The 17,264-nt window shown below is 43.1% G+C and overlaps 1 protein-coding gene across 1 annotated transcript in view; it reads left to right on the plus strand.

The window, feature by feature from the left end:
- FAM124A (family with sequence similarity 124A) overlaps positions 1-17,264 on the plus strand; it is a gene marked incomplete at its 5' end in the record, with an annotated part of 56,665 nt that overhangs the window by 27,865 nt on the left and 11,536 nt on the right. The window contains one exon of the mRNA XM_014548289.1: positions 7-424. Within this exon, the coding sequence (XP_014403775.1) occupies positions 7-424 (418 nt within the window). The remainder of the gene's footprint in view (positions 1-6; positions 425-17,264) is intronic.

Raw genomic sequence — 17,264 nt, forward strand, 5'->3', positions numbered from 1 at the left:
CGGCAGGCTCCTGCCCTACCTGCCCTGCAGCCAGGACTTCTTCATGCTGGCGCCCGGGACTCCGCTGTGGGCCATCCGGCCCGTGCACTACGGCAGGGAGATCGTGCGCTTCACCATCTACTGCCGCCATGACAACTACGCCGACATCCTCAAGTTCTATGAGCTGATCCTCCGGCGGAGCCCCAGCCAAAGGAAGACCGACTTCTGCATCTTCCCCGTTTTCTCCAGCCTGGATGTGGACATCCAGTTCTCCCTCAAGAGGCTGCCCTGTGACCAGAACCCCGTCCCCACCGATAACTCGGTGCTGGAGTTCCGAGTCAAGGACATCGGCGAGCTCGTGCCCCTCTTGCCCAACCCCTGCAGCCCCATCAGTGAGGGGCGTTGGCAGACGGAGGACCACGACGGGAACAAGGTCCTTCTGCAGGTACCGCGGGGGAAGTCTGTCTGTCTGTCTCCCTGTCTGTGTGAGCCGCACAGAGAAAAAGAGGGTCAGCTGTGCCAGAAACCCTCCCTGTTACAGAGCCAGGAGTTAAGAAACAGGAGGGATCAGTGACCCTCTGTCTGGCCTCAGACTGTGTCAAGGAGCTCATACAATACCTAAGCAAGAGGAGGGCTCTTTCTGTTGGTTCTTTTCGTTTTACTGTATGGCCATGTGCACAGGCAAGCAATGCCAATTCCTGCCCTGCCGCTTCACCCACCTGCGTTTGAGCGCCCACTAAGTGCTGTGGCTCCTGGGGATTTCAGATGAGCTTGTATCCCAGGGACCTTGTTAGTAAAGATTCCTGAATCTACTCCTCACATTTAGGGAGTTTTATCAGTGTATTCTTCAGTCCCACAAAGGAACTTAAGGAAAACCCATGTATTGTGAAATATGTTACATTCAATAGAGATGATACCTGTTTTCTTCTTCACTGTGGTGCCACCTCTCCTACCCTTCCACTGCTGGGCAGTAGGTTGTTAAAATTCAGTGATCACTTGAAAAATGACTTTCTCATAAACATTTCAATGAGTAACTGATGCCTTTGGACCTTGTGGTTTCATTACGCTTGGGAAAGAATGAGTGAATACCTTTTAAGGAAATGGATGCAGTAGACTATTCTGTTCCTTCCATGGCCTATGTCTTTGCTCAGTTACTGGACCCCTTTCTCCTCTCAACCTTCCAATGGGTGTCCAACGCTCTTTCAAGATCACTAATTACACTCTAGAATTCAAAATTCAACATATAGATTTAAGCATGTCCTACACCTGGCCCTGCCTGAGAAATGCTTTCCAAACCTAGACTTTCTTGAATTAACATGTACATCAGTTCAAGGAATATAGGAATTCGTTTTTCTGAAAATCCTCTTCTGTCTCAGTTTTCACTTTTGGTTACCTGAAAGAAGAAAGTTGATATCGAATTAGGGGCCATTGTCTTAAAAGGTGCTGTTTGTAGTTACTTGAATCACAGGAAACGTTTCAGTTTTTGTTGGTTTTGGTATTAAACATCAGAACTGTAATCTGCATATCACAAAATGAAGTGAGAACTTGGCATGTGTCAGACAACTGACTCAAACAACAGCCAGGACACCATTGCTCAAGTCGGAAAGGTCACCTTGAGATAGTTACTATTTATAGAAAATAGAGAAGTTTCAGAATTTCCTTTGAACTGTACAGATAAGTAAATAATATTGCTCTTTTATTCAGTGAACTAAAAGCTGGCTAATATTTTCTCTATAATCCCTTTTGAAAGTGAGACAAATTTTTCTTCTGGTTTGAAGACTGCCAGTTCTTTATGCAAAATATAATGCAGTTGAATAAGTAAAAGTTAAAGAAAGTTAAAGAAAAGTTTTGCTTATACCAAAAAAAATACACAAAACAAAACAAAAAAACAAAAAAACCAACAAAATGAATGTGATTGTTTCTGAAGGACCTCTTCCTTTTTATAATCATTAGGATATTTTTTCCCCTTGATCCTTATAATAACGTAAGTGAAAGAACAAAGTGTGGAAGCTTGGCCCAGACTCTGCTCAAAGGAACCATTGAAAAAATATCTCAAAGAGGATCCACACATTTAAATGGTAATAAAATCTATACAGGTACAGGCTTTTGAAGTTACAGCATCCGAGTGTGAAAAGAGTAAGAAAAAAGATTTGTATCTTGGGCCGCAGGAATGCAGGTCTTTATTCAAAATAGTAGTATATCAAGGAGTTAAATTAATATGGGCAGAAATGACTAATAGCCCCCTCATAAATTTTGATTATGGCCATTGAACAGGTTGCTGTTACTCCATCACTACAGAAAGCAACCTTCTGCTCTTGCATGAGATCCACACCTGCCCATCTCTTTAAGTAACTTTTTAAAGTAAAAATTTATGTTTCAGTCTTTAGCAAAATTAAGATATTTAGATCATGGGGGAGGGGTGAAGTTGAGAGAGCTCATTTTTATCTACATTTTCATTAATGTATATATTTCCCAAATTCCATGTTTAACTATAATTTTAATTAAATGCTTTTGTTTGATTGGGTAGAATTATACATTGAAGAAAAATATTTGTTGGGTAGTTTTTAATTTCTCAAGGTATAAATTGTATTTCATTTCCTCATTCTGCCTCACTGATTTAACATTCCATATTTCAGAGACCTCTTCCTCCCATTTAATTCCCCTGGAGGAGAAAAGCTGAGAGGTTCTTTTCTGGGAGCTACTCACTCTCTTATAAGAATTTGGAAATGTTTTTTACTGAGATATGATAAGATAGAAAGTAAGCCTTCCTACTCCTGAAACTCATCTCCCCATCTTTCTTGGCATTGCTAGTTCAGAGGAATAGGCAGGAGGTGGTATCAGAAGTTGTCTGAGATCCCTCTGAAAAAGGCATCTTAGAAATTTGCGTTAATACTAAACTGTAGTTTTCTGGAATCAAGGTCTGTGTTTGTGAATCCACATCTCCTCGAACTAAAATAACATTGACTATAAACATAATCGGTTCTCTCTATATGTTTTTCTTTACTTTTTATTGAAGGGTAATATAAATTATATCATATAGAAAGTGTACATATCATAAATATACAGCTCAGTGAATTTTCACAAATTGAACATTTGTGTGAGCAGAATCCAGATGAAGAAACAGAACAGACACAGAAACAGAGACACTCCTGGGACTCCCTTCCCTTAAATCAGGGGTGGGATATATCCAGCCTGGGGGCCATATAAGGCCCTGGAAATCATTTGGTCTGGCCCTGCCAAGGCATTAGGGGTGAGTTAATTAAATGTTTGATCAAATGTAGCAGGCTAATTTTTAAGTTGATAATTTTGCATACCTGGCGAATGATGATATGAATATCCAAGGTGCCCTTGGCAGAAAAAAGGTTCCTCACCCCTGCCTTAAATGAACATATTACTATATGTTTCATTAAAGGTGGGGAGAAGTACCTAATCTAAAAAGTTGGGAATATGGGTATGTTTTAATTTTTTTGTACTTGTAGGTAGATCTCACATTTTTATTTTTTTTAATACTTTATTGATTTTTTTACAGAGAGGAAGGGAGAGGGATAGAGAGTTAGAAACATCAGTGAGAGAGAAACATCGATCAGCTGCCTCCCCGCCCCCTACTGGGGATGTGCCTGCAGCCAAGGTACATGCCCTCGACCGGAATCGAACCTGGGACCCTTGAGTCTGCAGGCCGACGCTCTATCCACTGAGCCAAACCAGTTAGGTCAGATCTCACATTTTTAAAACAAAACTTAAGATGGCTGACAAAGATATAAACCACACAATAAGTTTAGTAAATATTATTAGATACCCAAGGGATTTGAAGTAGAGGAAAATATTGATAGGAAAGTAAGATAAACCAAGTGTGACATCCAAAATGCATGTGATTTTCTATATACTGTCTAAGGCTGTGCTGTAAGTTGGTAGTCACTAGCCATGTGTGGCCATTTAAATTTAAATTTTAAGTTAATTAAAATTAAATAAAATTTAAAATTCAGTAGTCACATTTTAAGTACTCAGTAGCTGCATGTGGCTACTGGCTACCATATTGGATAACACAAATACAGAAAATTTCCATCATGAAAGAAAGTTCTCTTGGACAATGTGATTCCAGAAATAAGCCCCAAATGTGAGTTTTATAGCAGCAAAAGCAAAATGGAAGATCATCAATTATATGATTTAGAGTCTGTGAGGTAAAAATAAACATGTTCTAGATGCACAAGCATCCCTGGTTCTGAGTCCTGGAGTAGTGTTCCCACACCTTCTCATGTTCTTAGTGTTGTCAACAGCCAACCATCAACCATACCTCTATAACTACAGCAATACTCACAAGGCTTTTCCTTAGTGCCTGCAGTGGGGGCCAGGGTGCCCAGCCAGGAGTTAGTGCAGAAAAGCCACTGCCCTGAAGGAGGCTGGGCAAAACAAGATGGTCCCACCTGCAGCTCCTAGGGGCTTAGCTTAGTCCTAGAGGGAGGGATAATCTCCCAAAATTTGTTTCTCTCAGTGAAGCTTCCGGTAGATAGTGAATAACAGTGAGCTCGGCTTTTTTATTCCGAGCCGAGGGCCTATGGTAGACCTGTTCCATGTTGTGGTAAAGAACAGAGTCATATGTCCTGTGACTCAGCCAAGTTGGACTATATGCTGACATCTCCTTAGTCCTGAGAAGCCTGATAAGTACAGGGGCCTGAATGGAAGGCCACTCTCCTTTGGAGAATTGCCATGGGAGTGTCAATTTTAAAAAGCTGTTCCGTTTTCATTTTTTTGAGGAAACTCCATACTGCTTTCCATAGTGGCTGCACAAATCTGCATTCCCACCAACAGTGCACAAGGGCATCCTTTTCCCCACATCCTTGTCAACACTTGTTGTTTGTGGATTTAATGATGATAGCCTTTCTGACAGGTGTGAGGTGATACCTTACTGTGGTTTTAATTTGCATCTCTCTGATGATTAGTGACTTTGAGCATTTTTTCATATGTCTGTTAGCCACCTGCATGTCCTCTTTGGAGCAGTGTCTATTCAGGTCCTTTGCCCATTTTTTAATTTGATTGTTTTGTTTTTCTGCACACCCTCAGACCTAGGTCAGGTAACTGTCACTCCCAGTATTACCAACAGCAACTGATACTTGGACACATTTGACTCATGAACCCACCCTGACTGTGCTGCCCTCTGTCCTTTTCGAATGAACCCAGTAGTGACCTGGGCATTCCTTCTACCAGTGCTTCTCAAACTTCAGCAGGTATAAAAATCACAGGTTCCTGGGACCCACCTTCAGAGACTGATCCCGGAGGTCCGGGGCCAGGCCCGAGACCCTGCATTTGTAGCCAGCTCCCTGGTGCTGCTACCTGAAGCACCTTTTCTGCATGTGCATCAGGCACAGGATATGCTAAGGCAGGACTACCCAGTCCTTGCTTCATGTTTTATACTAATGTCTAGGGCAGTGATGGCGAACCTATGACACGTGTGTCAGAGGTGACACGCGAACTCATATTTTTGGTTGATTTTTCTTTGTTAAATGGCATTTAAATATATAAAGTAAATATCAAAATATAAGTGTTTTACTATGGTTGCAAATATCAAAAAATTTCTATATGTGACACGGCATCAGAGTTAAGTTAGGGTTTTTCAAAATGCTGACACGCCGAGCTCAAAAGGTTCGCCATCACTGGTGTAGGGCAAGTTCACATTTAAAGTATATTATAGTTGTACTTAGTAGGAGGCTTAGGACAGAGCATCAAGAGTACAAGTCACACTATATATATAAACATTATGTTGTACACTGAAACTAAAATGTTTGTTAACTACTTTCAATTAAAATAAAATAAGAGTGCAAGTTGTAAGAGGATGAGCAGACCTTCCTGAAACTGTTCTTATCCTGTTCCCAGTTTCAAGCCTGATGCCCAATGCACAGCAGCTACTCAACAGACATTAGCTTGTCCTTCCTCCGCCTTGGGCTCTGGTATCTCGGGGCAGGGGTCCAGTGACCATGGGTTAGAGCATCCACACATGGAAGCAGGAAGATACCACATGAACCAGAGGCCAATGGACATGGCATCTTGCTCCACCGGCCCAGGGTTTGTGGCTCCCAGTACAGACTAGAGAAAATGGCTGTTTCCCATAGACCGCATTGCACATGCTGGGCTAGTTTACCTGTGCATATTACCCAGGTGCTTGAAAGTCGCCCTCAGGAAATCATTTCCCAGAACATTATCTGGGTTTGATATTCTTGCAGAATATGTGTGAGTGACATCATAGCCCTTTCAAGCCTGGAAGAAAGAGGCATCTTCTTTTAGGAAGACAAAGAGAACTGTTATTATAAGCCTTGGTGGGACCTGGAATCAGACCTTGAGGCAGAGGGAGGAAAGTGAGGAATTTTAAGCAATAATTTCTGCTCTCAGTTCTGAGAGCATTTTTCCCCCTGGGCCTGCCTGTCTCATTCGGCTGGTTTAGTTTGTTCTGAATAGGGCTCTACTTCCAAAGAGGTCATGTTGGCGGTAGATCTGGAAGGAAGTGCTGCTGTGTCTGATTGTGGCAGGTGGCTCCCAGCAACCAGGGCCTGTCTCCTGCAGGCCAGCCGAACTATGCCTGTGAATAACCTGCAACAGAAATAGACAGTCCAGCGCTTTCGCGAGCCATTACAGTCAGCAAAAACTTTGAATATCTCCTCTCAGCCAGACATGGTACTGGAGGGTGACAAAGACGGACAACAGAGTCCCTGTGCTCCAAGTCCAAGCTGGTTCAGATCATTCCAGGGGGTTATGGCATGTGCAAGCCATGGTCCAGGAGAATGGGGTGCAGTGGGTGTGCTCCAGAGGGACCCCTCCCTTCAGGGCTGGGAAACAGGGAGACTAAAGCAGAAACTTTCTGGAAGCCAGCAGATGGGAGTTTGGACCTCAGGTCCCACAGATCCAGATCAAATCCTGTTTGGTGACCTAACAGCTCTGTCAGGTTGGCCTAAATTTAAAACCTCAGGCAAAATAACTCAACTTTAATTTCCAGTGAGTTTTCCTCCCATGTTAATACATTTTTATTAGAAAGAAATAAAACCAAAGTACCCAAAACTTTTTTGGCAATTAGTATTTTTGTTTATATATATATCACTCTACTACTACCACCGTAACAGCATTTTGGTACATTTTCTTCCAGTGTTTGACATATAAGATATATATATGTATATATGTGTATGTATATATATATATATATAATCAGTTTTCTTAAAAACTTTTTTTCACTTTTTCTTCCTCATTTATCCCCAAAAACATACAAAAGGAAACTTTTCCTTAATGGGCTTCAGACTTTTGATTAGTTTTCTCTTTCCCATCACCAGCCTTCCACCCTCCCAAATGGAAGGCCAAATATTACTTAGACTTTAAGGAACTTTTCACCTGACTTTTGGCTTCATGCTGAGAGAATGAGCCCCGGACCCTCTGGAACATTATGTAAAGGGGTTCTGTCCCCCACATTGTACTCAGATACAGCTGTGCCCCCCAAAAAAGTCTAGGTTCCACTAGTTTGGACAAATTGGAACCCATGGGGACAAATTGGAACCCATGGGGACAAATTGGAACCCAGGTTTGTCTGTCACCACCTCAACTTCCTGCGATATGATGACCTGAAGAGAAGCTGGAATCCTTTGGCATAGACCTGAAACGCACCTACCCAGGTTCACTTTGGCAGAGACAATTTTTCACCAGTTCTATTGGCTTGGTGTTCTGGATGTTTCAGCTGATAATGTTCTCAGGCAGATGGGGCTTGCAATCAAGGTCTATTTTGGGGTGGGGCCACTTTCTGTACTCTGAGGTTGGGGGTTGGAGGGTGGTGACAGTGGCTCAGAATAGTTGGATAGGACTGTTGGCTTGGTTCCCTGTCCAAATGAGACTGTAGGATTTGTTTCATGGTTGTCTAGAGCAGCAGTTCTCAACCTGTGGGTCGCGACCCCTCTGGCGGTCGAACAACCCTTTCACAGGGGTCGCCTAAGACCATCCTGCATATCAAATATTTACATTACGATTCATAACAGTAGCAACATTACAGTTATGAAGTAGCAACAAAAATAATTTTATGGTTGGGTCACAACATGAGGAACTGTATTTAAAGGGCCAGAAGGTTGAGAACCACTGGTCTAGAGTCTCTGCTCAGGCTTGGCAGACATTGGTGCCTGGGTGCTAGACTCAGCAGTAGGCAGGGCAGGAAGTAGCTCCCCCGCACTGGTGGTTCAGCAGAACAGTGCCAAGGTCTGCCTGGCTCATTGGGGACCCGAATCAGGCCAGACTGTGCACTGAATTTCCTGACCAGATGGGCCACCAGTTTTGCTCTGCAGATGGGAAACCCCATGCTGTGATCTCTGTTCAGTGCCACTGCCACAGCAGCTGCAAGATGGGCTGCGCAGCTTCCTGTGTGCTCCGGTAGGTCTGCAGGTTGGGCAGGCTGGAGATTGTATTCATCAGTGGTGGGGCTGCACATTCGTTTCCAAATTAGTTTTTGCCCATGTGGCCCCCAGACAGGCCCCAAGGCTGGCAAGGCTCTTGTTTGAGGACCAAATTAGGCAGAACTATGCACCAAATTCCCAGGCCTGACAGGTGAGTAGGGCTGCTGGCTGGGTTCTCCACTTGAGTTCCACTATTGCAAATGGGCCCCTGGAAACTCTAGTTAGGTTTCCAGGTCAGATTGGGCTGGAGGATGTATTGAGCTTTGGGTGTAACAATAAATTACCTTCCCTGCATGGTTAGAGCTGCAGAACAGGCCCCAGAGCCAGCAAAGCTCTTTATTTCACAATCAAGTCAGACAGACATGCACACTAAGCTCCCTGGACAGACGGGGCAACCTTCTTGGCTCTGCAGACACAGAGCCACTGATCAGGTTCTCCATTCAGATGCTGCTGTAATCAGTGCTGCAGGGTGGGCTACCAAGATGCCCAGGAGCTCTGGTTTGATTTCCTGCTTAGCAGAGTTGGAGACTATATTCAACAGTGGGTAGAGCTATGAATTAGCTTCCTAGCCGTGGGGGCAGGGGAGAGGGTCTTGCACACATAGGAGGCCCCAAAGCTGACAAGAACTCTTACTTGGGGAACTAATCAGGTAGGCCTGTGCACCAAACTCTGTCCAGACAGTCACCAGCTCATCTCTGCAGACGAGCAGAGGGACAGTAGATCTGACAATGGAGGTGGCTACTAAGTGACTAATGTGGATATACTGGACAAAGGGATGACTCATGTCCGGGAGGGAGGGAGGTGGACGGCACGAGAATTCATCATGCTACTCAGAATGGAACACGATTTAAACTTATGAATTGTTTATTGAATTATTTATTTTTGGAATTTTCCATTTAATATTTTTGGACCACAGTTGAGCACAGGCAACTGAAACCATGAAAAGTGAAATTGTGAATAACTGCACTACTGTATTAGTAGTTGTTAGATGTTCTCCTTGTAAGGGAAGCAAAATCAGGGAAGACCTGTGTCATCATCTTGGTGACATCATTCCAAGAGACAGGATCTAGAATAGTAAATCCTAGCACATAGTAAGGTTATTAAGTGTTGTTTGCTATTGCCCTTGTTATTATTATTATCATTATGATCACCGCCACTATCATCACTACAGCTACTATGCCACTTGCCCCAGGCCACAAAGCTAATAAGTGAACCAGTAAGGGTTCAAATGCACAGAGGTGGCTCTACTATTAGCTAAATTTGGTGGCTGCTAAGGGCATCCCAACTTCAGGGGCCTCTCTCCAGACCACAACAAAGTGCCTGAAACCAGAATTCAGGGTGCTTGTTTGGTACATGTAAGCAGGTGCCCATCTCAGCCACATACATAGGATTTACTTAAATTATTCTTAGGAAATGCAGGTTGAAATATTTAGGAGTAAAGTGTTAGAAAAGCCATAAATTGCTTTCAGGTGGTCCAGCAAAAAACTACATATAGATTCTATTACATGTAAGTACTATTATACATATATGTATACATATAAATAAATGCAATTATTTTAAATAGTATAAATGTATAAAATATACCTATACATATGTAGATAAAGGAAGTAAGACAAAATAATTGTGTCTAAGCTGATCCTTGTACTATTCTTTCAACTTTTTTATATTTAAAAAGTTTGATAATAAAACATTGGAGAAAGGTGTACATATTTTCAGCCATTTTTAGTTTTAGGTACCTTTCATCAGTAGAGTCCACTGCATAGATATTGTCAGATTTGTATTTAGAATACTAGAGGCCCGGTGCACAAATTCGTGCACCAGTGGCATCCCTCTGCCTGGCCTGTGGGATTGGGCCAAAACCGGCTCTCCAACATCCCCTGAGGAGTCCTGGATCGTGATAGGGCGCAGGCCAGGCCAAGGGACCCCACTGGTGCATGATCAGGGCCTGGGGAGGGACTGTGGGAGGGCTCCAGGACATGTCCGGCCCATCTCACTCAGTCCTGATCAGCCGGACCCCAGCAGCAAGCTAACCTCCTACCAGTTTATCTGCCCCCTGGTGGTAAGTGCATATCATAGTGGCTGGTCGACTAGTCGACTGTCTGCCCCCTGGTGGTCAGTGCACATCATAGTGAGCGGTTAAGTGGCCTTAGCATATCATTAGCATATTACGCTTTGATTGGTTGAACAGCTGACAGGCTGACTGGACACTTAGCATGTTCAGCTTTTATTATATAGGATATAAAAGCTATTATATACTAGGTAAAATATAAAACAAAAACAATGCTCTCTACTCCTAAATTAGGTATCTATAGCTGCATTTTAATATGCATTAGTGACCAGGAGTCCTCCCATCTGACCCCAAAGCCCATTGAGTTGGGGGGCTCAGTAATGCTCCAAGGAAGCATGTGCAGTTTTTTGTTTATGACAGAACTTGGCAGCTAAACTTTAGAAGAAGGTGTTAAGGTCCTTATGGGCCATGTGGAGTAAAGATTTGCAATGCTGTAAGTTTAACGCCATAGCGAAATGTCTGCAAGTAGGAATGAAAGTAGTATGGGCAGAAACTTGAGTATTATCATGCTAAAAGACAAGGCCACCTACTTGGGAGGAGTGTGGCCTGCCCCCTGTGTTACCCATTCCTTGGCCTCTGCTCACACAGGCGCTCCGGCTTCCATCATGTGCTGCTGCCCTCATACTGGCACTTGAAATAAGAAAAGTCCTGCAACAGCATCTGCTACCATAATTAGTCCTTCTGGCAGTAATTGACATCAACATGCACCTATAATCTTTAGGTAATGGGAATTTATATCATGCCTAAATTTAACCAGTTGTTCATTCAGGCAATTTATAGAGTGCTCATAATACAGCCAGCAACAAGCAACACAGACAGAAATCCTGCCCTCATGAAGTTTATATTCTAGCAGGAAAAGTCATATAATAAATAATAGATGTAAAAATATTATATAGTATATTAGGCAGTTCTGTGAGGAGGATGAAAAATTGGTCCAACCTGCTTTTTAAAACTTGGAATATGAGGCTAAATCTGATTCTCAAAATATTTTTTATTAAATCTTCAAAAGCTAAGGATTTTTAGTTACTGTGCTAAGACACACAGGCCAAAAACATGTAGAAACATGTAGATAAACCTCGTATGGAAGAAATTACCCTATTAGTTTTTAAGTGCATTCCTCTGCTTTTGCATAATATATATTATACAAAATATGTATAGGGTTGTTTTTTTCTGAACCATCTGCATGAGAATCACTTATACAGCAGCCCCTCCTTGTCTGTGGAATAATGTTCCAAGACCCCCAGTGGACCCTTGAAACCATAAATAGTACTGAGCCCTTTAATATGTCTTTTTCTATACATACATAACCTATGATCATATTTAATTTATAAATTAGGCACAATAAGATGAACAACAATAACTAATAATACAATAGGACAATTATGTATGTATAACAGTATACTGTGGTGGGAACCGATCACGTGTCATGAACACACCCAACTGGGACCTCGGGAGGCAGAGACCTGGAGGCCTGTGGACACACCAGTGGCCACAAAAGGATGCCATGTTGTAGGGCCCTGGAAGCCAGTACATGGGATTGCTTTCCAAGGTCCCTTTAGGTCTAATGATTTTGATAGTTATGAGCAGTTCAGCACCTCTTGTTCCTGAACCTACCTCTCTCCAGTTGCCCAGCTGCTTTGTGGTCACTCCTTTAACACCAGATTACATGGGACTTTTCAAGTAGCTGGGCCTTCCAGGCTCGGCTGGCTCCTCTCTTCCATGAACCTAAGAAACACCTGGTTATCAGAGGACTGCAGAGGCAACAAAGCCTTGGAAGATGCAGAATCCAGTGAGGTAACATGTAAATATCTTAAGCTAAACAAAAACATGCAGAGCTAATGAAGCAGTGATGGAAGTTAGCCACAGTCTGAGAGGTTTCAGAAGTCTGTTAGTGGAGAGGAATAAGATAATGATTTGACTTAATCCAGGGAGCTGGACCATGTGAACAATTCCTTTAAGTTTCGGAATCCTTGTTATAGCAACTACAAAAGAGGGCCCTACTTGCTCTCCTGGTTGGGATACCTCCTGACCAAAATAGCTGTCCATATGTAACCTCAGTCAGCTAGAAAACAACCCCAAATTGTTTGAAATGACATAAGTATCTCCTTAGTGGATGTGTTTGTTTTAATCCCAGAAAAATAATTAGAATTATGTATAGAAATAATAAAGTAAAATCTATAATATGTATTGAACAGTTTGTGTTAAGTTTAGAAATAATTTGTTCATGTTTGATATTTTAAGAATTTGTTGTGTTTTAGAGACATTGGTCAACCTGAGCTTCCAATTTAAAATGTAGTTTAGAATTTATTTGCAGTTTGAAGTTGAGGAATATAAGGGTAAGTTTTAGCAGATTTGTAACATCGAAACATTTAAGAGGATTGAATATTTGCCATGTTTATATTTTAACTAATTAGATTTACAAAAGTTACTTAAGTGCTTAAAGGTTTTGTTTATCAAACTACTGAATGACTTAAAGATAATCAATGATTAAATGTATAAATGCAGTTTAAGATGTTAAAAGGAAATTAGCTAATTAAGCAGAAAGAGCCCTTTTTAAATGTGTTAATTGCTAGATTAGTTAGTAGAGTAATAAGATTTGAGATGAACTTAAATCAGTAAGTTTAGAAAAAATGGGCTTGAAATTGGTAACTTTATGTAATTGGATATTAATTTTTCAAAAGTAGCTTTTGGGTATTTTTCTGTGCACAAAAGCAGAGCAGAAACCTACCTTGGTACTCAGAATTTTAACTGAGTAACTAATGGAAGGTTAATTTAATTCCAGCCAGAACTCATCCACGTATAAGCCAGGTCTGGTCCTCAACACAGTGGAGGGTCCAAGGACCCAGCTATTGAACTGGGTGAGCTCAGGACCAGTGAGACCGTTCTGAGGGCTCACTCTCACCCATGGCGTTCCAAGATAGGTCCTCCTTACTCAGGGCTCTCCCAGATCCCATGGAAATGGGGGTCTGTCCCGTCCCCTCAGTGATGTTCTGCACCTCCAGGGTGAGTCCCACCTAAGACAGTGACCCCAGACCCATATTCCTCCTCCTCCCCTGATGCTGCAGCCGGTTAAAGTGGTTAGTAATTCTTCAGGCAAATGGCCAACTGACTACTTGTCAGGGTGTTTCCACATCTGAAAATGCAAACCTGTAATGACTCATTCTTTACAACACTTATATTGCATCCAATCCAGTGAAAATGCTTATTTAATTGACATATTTATTGTGCTTCTATCAAGTTGTCCTATCTTTAGGTCCTTCTATTTCTGCATCTGTCTTTTGAATAGTAAGCACTTCAAAGACAGGATTTTTTTTTAATTTAATATTTTTACTTTCTTTTCAACCACCCAAGAAAGCCCACACAGGATTCTGGCCAGGGGAGCACCTAAGGACATAATGAGTAGCCATAGTGAGTTCTTGACGTATTCCTGGCATGCTTCTTACTGACCCAAACTTTGAGGTGCTGTCCTAAATTCCATTTGCTAAGTAGAGGCATTGTTATGACAAAACTAATCTCAACAGCCAGCATTTTTCCCCAGCGAGGAAGATTTATGGAGAAGATTAGATCCATCTTTGCTGTTTAGAATCTACAGTGACAGTGACGTCCATGTCTTCTAAGGAGGGCTGGATGGAGAGTTTGTTCAGCCTGGGTCTTTGTTCTGTGGGCCAGTTAGTTGATCTCTTCTGAGGTAGGCAGCCTTGTTTCTGGCATAAGCACAACAAATATATTCAATAGTTCTCTGTTTAAATGTGTTAGCAGATAATACTGTAAGAGGAAACTTATGTAAGCCATAGCAATGGTTAGAACTGATGAGAGTTCAAATAAAAAGCAAGTTTGTTATTAAAACAGATTTTCAGATAAGAACAAAGTAAAAAATTATTGAGAGAGGAACATGGCAATAGAAACTCATTCTTCAAAATTTCCATTATGCAGACAAAGGTCAGTTGAGAGGGAACTTCAGTGTATTTTGGCCAACATAATTGTATAAAACAAGTGGGGGGGAGTGAATGCTAATCTAATTAACACAGTGGGGAGTCAGAGAAAGAGAAAAGAATATTCCTATGTGCTAGCTCTGCCTCTCCCACTACTTTTCTCAGTGCAGATTTTACAATGCACAGTTTTCTAAGTCTCAGTTTTCACAGTTTTTATCAGAATCACAGATACTTGGAGCTAGACTTGCAAGAATTTTTACATCACAGAGAGTAAGAAAGAGGGTTTTTAAGGTTTTGAAGAGCATATAGTAATGAAAAGCTATACTATCTGGTCATTCAGAATGTCACTTTTAGTAGCCATAAAAATAGGTACACACCCCAGGCACAAGAGACATAAAGCCTAGGCATATGAGGAAATCAGGAAGTTGGCCTAAAACAGCTGCTCCTGTTCTGCCTACCCATTAAAATCACCTGGGAAGCTTTTCAGCTGATGCCTGGGACCCACCTGGAAATTGTTTCAATTGCCGTGGAGTGGGCTCTCTTTTAAAGCTTCCAGGTGATTCTTATGTGCAGCCAGGATTGCAAATTACTGCCTACATAATACAGTAAGTTCTGCTCTCATTTCTGCTTCTCTTGGCATGATTTCATGATAGCATCATATAGGTACCCAACATTGGAGGACCTAAAATATTAAACAATTATTAACAGATCTGAAGAAAATAGGCAGTAATGAAATAATAGTAGGGGACTTCAATATGCTACTTTCAATGATGTATAGATCATCCAGAAAGAAAATCAATAAGGAAAAAGGTTTCAGTGACACTTTAGACCAAGTAAACTTCACAGACTTATGCTGAACATTCCATCCAATAGCAGCAGAATACACATTATTCTCAAATGCACACAAAACATTCTCCAGGATAGATCACATGATAGGTCACAAAACATGTCTTAGCAAACTTAAGAAGACTGAAATCATAACAAGTATCTTTTTAAATTAATAGGAGGAAAGCTGGAAAATTCACAAATATTTGAAGATTAAATAATATACGCATGAAAAATTAATGGTCAAAGTAGAAATCAAAAGGGACATCAAAAATATCTTGTAAGAATGAAAATGGAAGCACAATCTATAAAAATCTATGGGTTATAGTAAAAGCAGGTCTAAGAGAAAAGTTTATAACTATATTCTCCTAATGAATTGACCCCTTTATTATATAACTAGAGGCCCAGTGCACAAAATTCATGCACGGGTCCCTACGCCTGGCCAGTGATTAGGGCCGATCGGGGCCTTCTGGCTGCCGGCCAGGGCTTTCCTTCCTGCCAGCTGCTGGCCGGGGTCTTCCTTCCTGTCGACTGTGCCTGCCGGCTAGGGCCTGACAGATGGGAGGAGGGACCACAGGAGGTTGGCTGGCCGCAGGGAGAGACCAGGGGAGGTTGGTCAGCCGCAGGAGGTTGGCTATGGGAGCGCACTGACCACCAGGGGGCAACTCTTGCATTGAGCGTCTGCCCCTGGTGGTCAGTGCAAATCATAGCAACCGGTCATTCTGGTCGCTTAGGCTTTTATATATAGACTAGAAGCCCCATGCACAAAAATTTGTGCACTGGTGGGGGGGGGGGTGTCCCTCAGCCCAACCTGTGCCCTCTCACAGTCTGGGACCCCTCAGGAGATAACCACCTGCTGGCTTAGACCTGCTCCCCTGGTGGCAGATGGCATGCCCAATCCCGCGGTGTCTGCCCCGTCTCCCCCGGTCACAGATGGCAGGCCCGGATCCCACCGGGATCGCACTGAGGTCCCTATGGATGTTCAGTCTCTGAAACCGTAGTTTTTCTTTCTTGGTTTTGTTTTTACTTCTTTAAATTGAAATGTGTTAAAAATATTTTTTTAAAAGAATAACTCAAGCACCAGTGAGGCCTTAAAGCCTGGGGTGCTTGCTTGTGTTGTCCGAGTCTAAGCTCGCGGCGCTGGAGCGCCCCCGGGAGACGGGACCCTGGCGTGGCTCTGTCTCCTTTCCGCAAACCTGCTGCCGGGTGCCCCGCTGTCCTCCTTCACTTTTCATCCTGGACTTGCCGGTCACTCCTGGTCTCTGTTCACCTCTGGCCAATGTGGTGGGGGGACGTGTTTCTTCCTGAGGAGCCGTCCTGGTCCTGGGCCTCCACTTCCTCAGACCCACCCTCCACCCCCAAGCCGGGCCACCTCACCTCGCGCCAGCCCACCTCACAGCTGAGTCTCCTGCCCTCCCCTGTGCTCCCGCTTTCCTGACGCTCCTTTTCGCTTCCAGAGCCGCCCATCTTGCTGTGTCCCGCGCCCTTTCGCTCTTCCGTGGAGATGCCCAGACCTTTCTTTCCTTTGGGTACTTCCGGGGCTTTCTTCAGGTTTCCTTTCTGAGCTGTTTTTCTGATTTTGGACCTGGGAGCCAGGCCTCCTGCACCCTCAAGCTTCTGCGCTTCCTCTAAAATCATTTCTCCCTTAGGCCCCAGCCCCTCAAACCCCCCCTGGAAAGCACTGGTTGCTTCCTGTGCCCATGTGCTTCTGGCTCCCGGCATTTCAGGTAAATGGAGTCAGACAGCCTGGGCCTTTGCACCGGCTGCTTCCCTCAGCTCCGTGTTCGTCCTCGCCGCCCGCAGCGTGTCAGCCCTGCGCTCCTCTTCGCTGTCACCCACTCCCTGTGGGGACATAGTTCTGGGGTCGACACCTATTTTCTTCTTTGTTGTTTGTTTTAAAATAACTTCTCTAATGTATTGGTGCCTAGTTCCAATAAGCATAAGCCTGATGCTCGAGTAGGCAGGTTTGGGTCTCCTGGCTGTGCACCTGGGGCTCGCAGCTCTGGTGTCACTTCTGAGAAGCTTCCTGCGCCCGGGGCTCCTACCCCC

Source organism: Myotis brandtii, unplaced genomic scaffold, assembly GCF_000412655.1.
Source record: "Myotis brandtii unplaced genomic scaffold, ASM41265v1 scaffold500, whole genome shotgun sequence".
Classification (NCBI taxonomy): domain Eukaryota; kingdom Metazoa; phylum Chordata; class Mammalia; order Chiroptera; family Vespertilionidae; genus Myotis; species Myotis brandtii.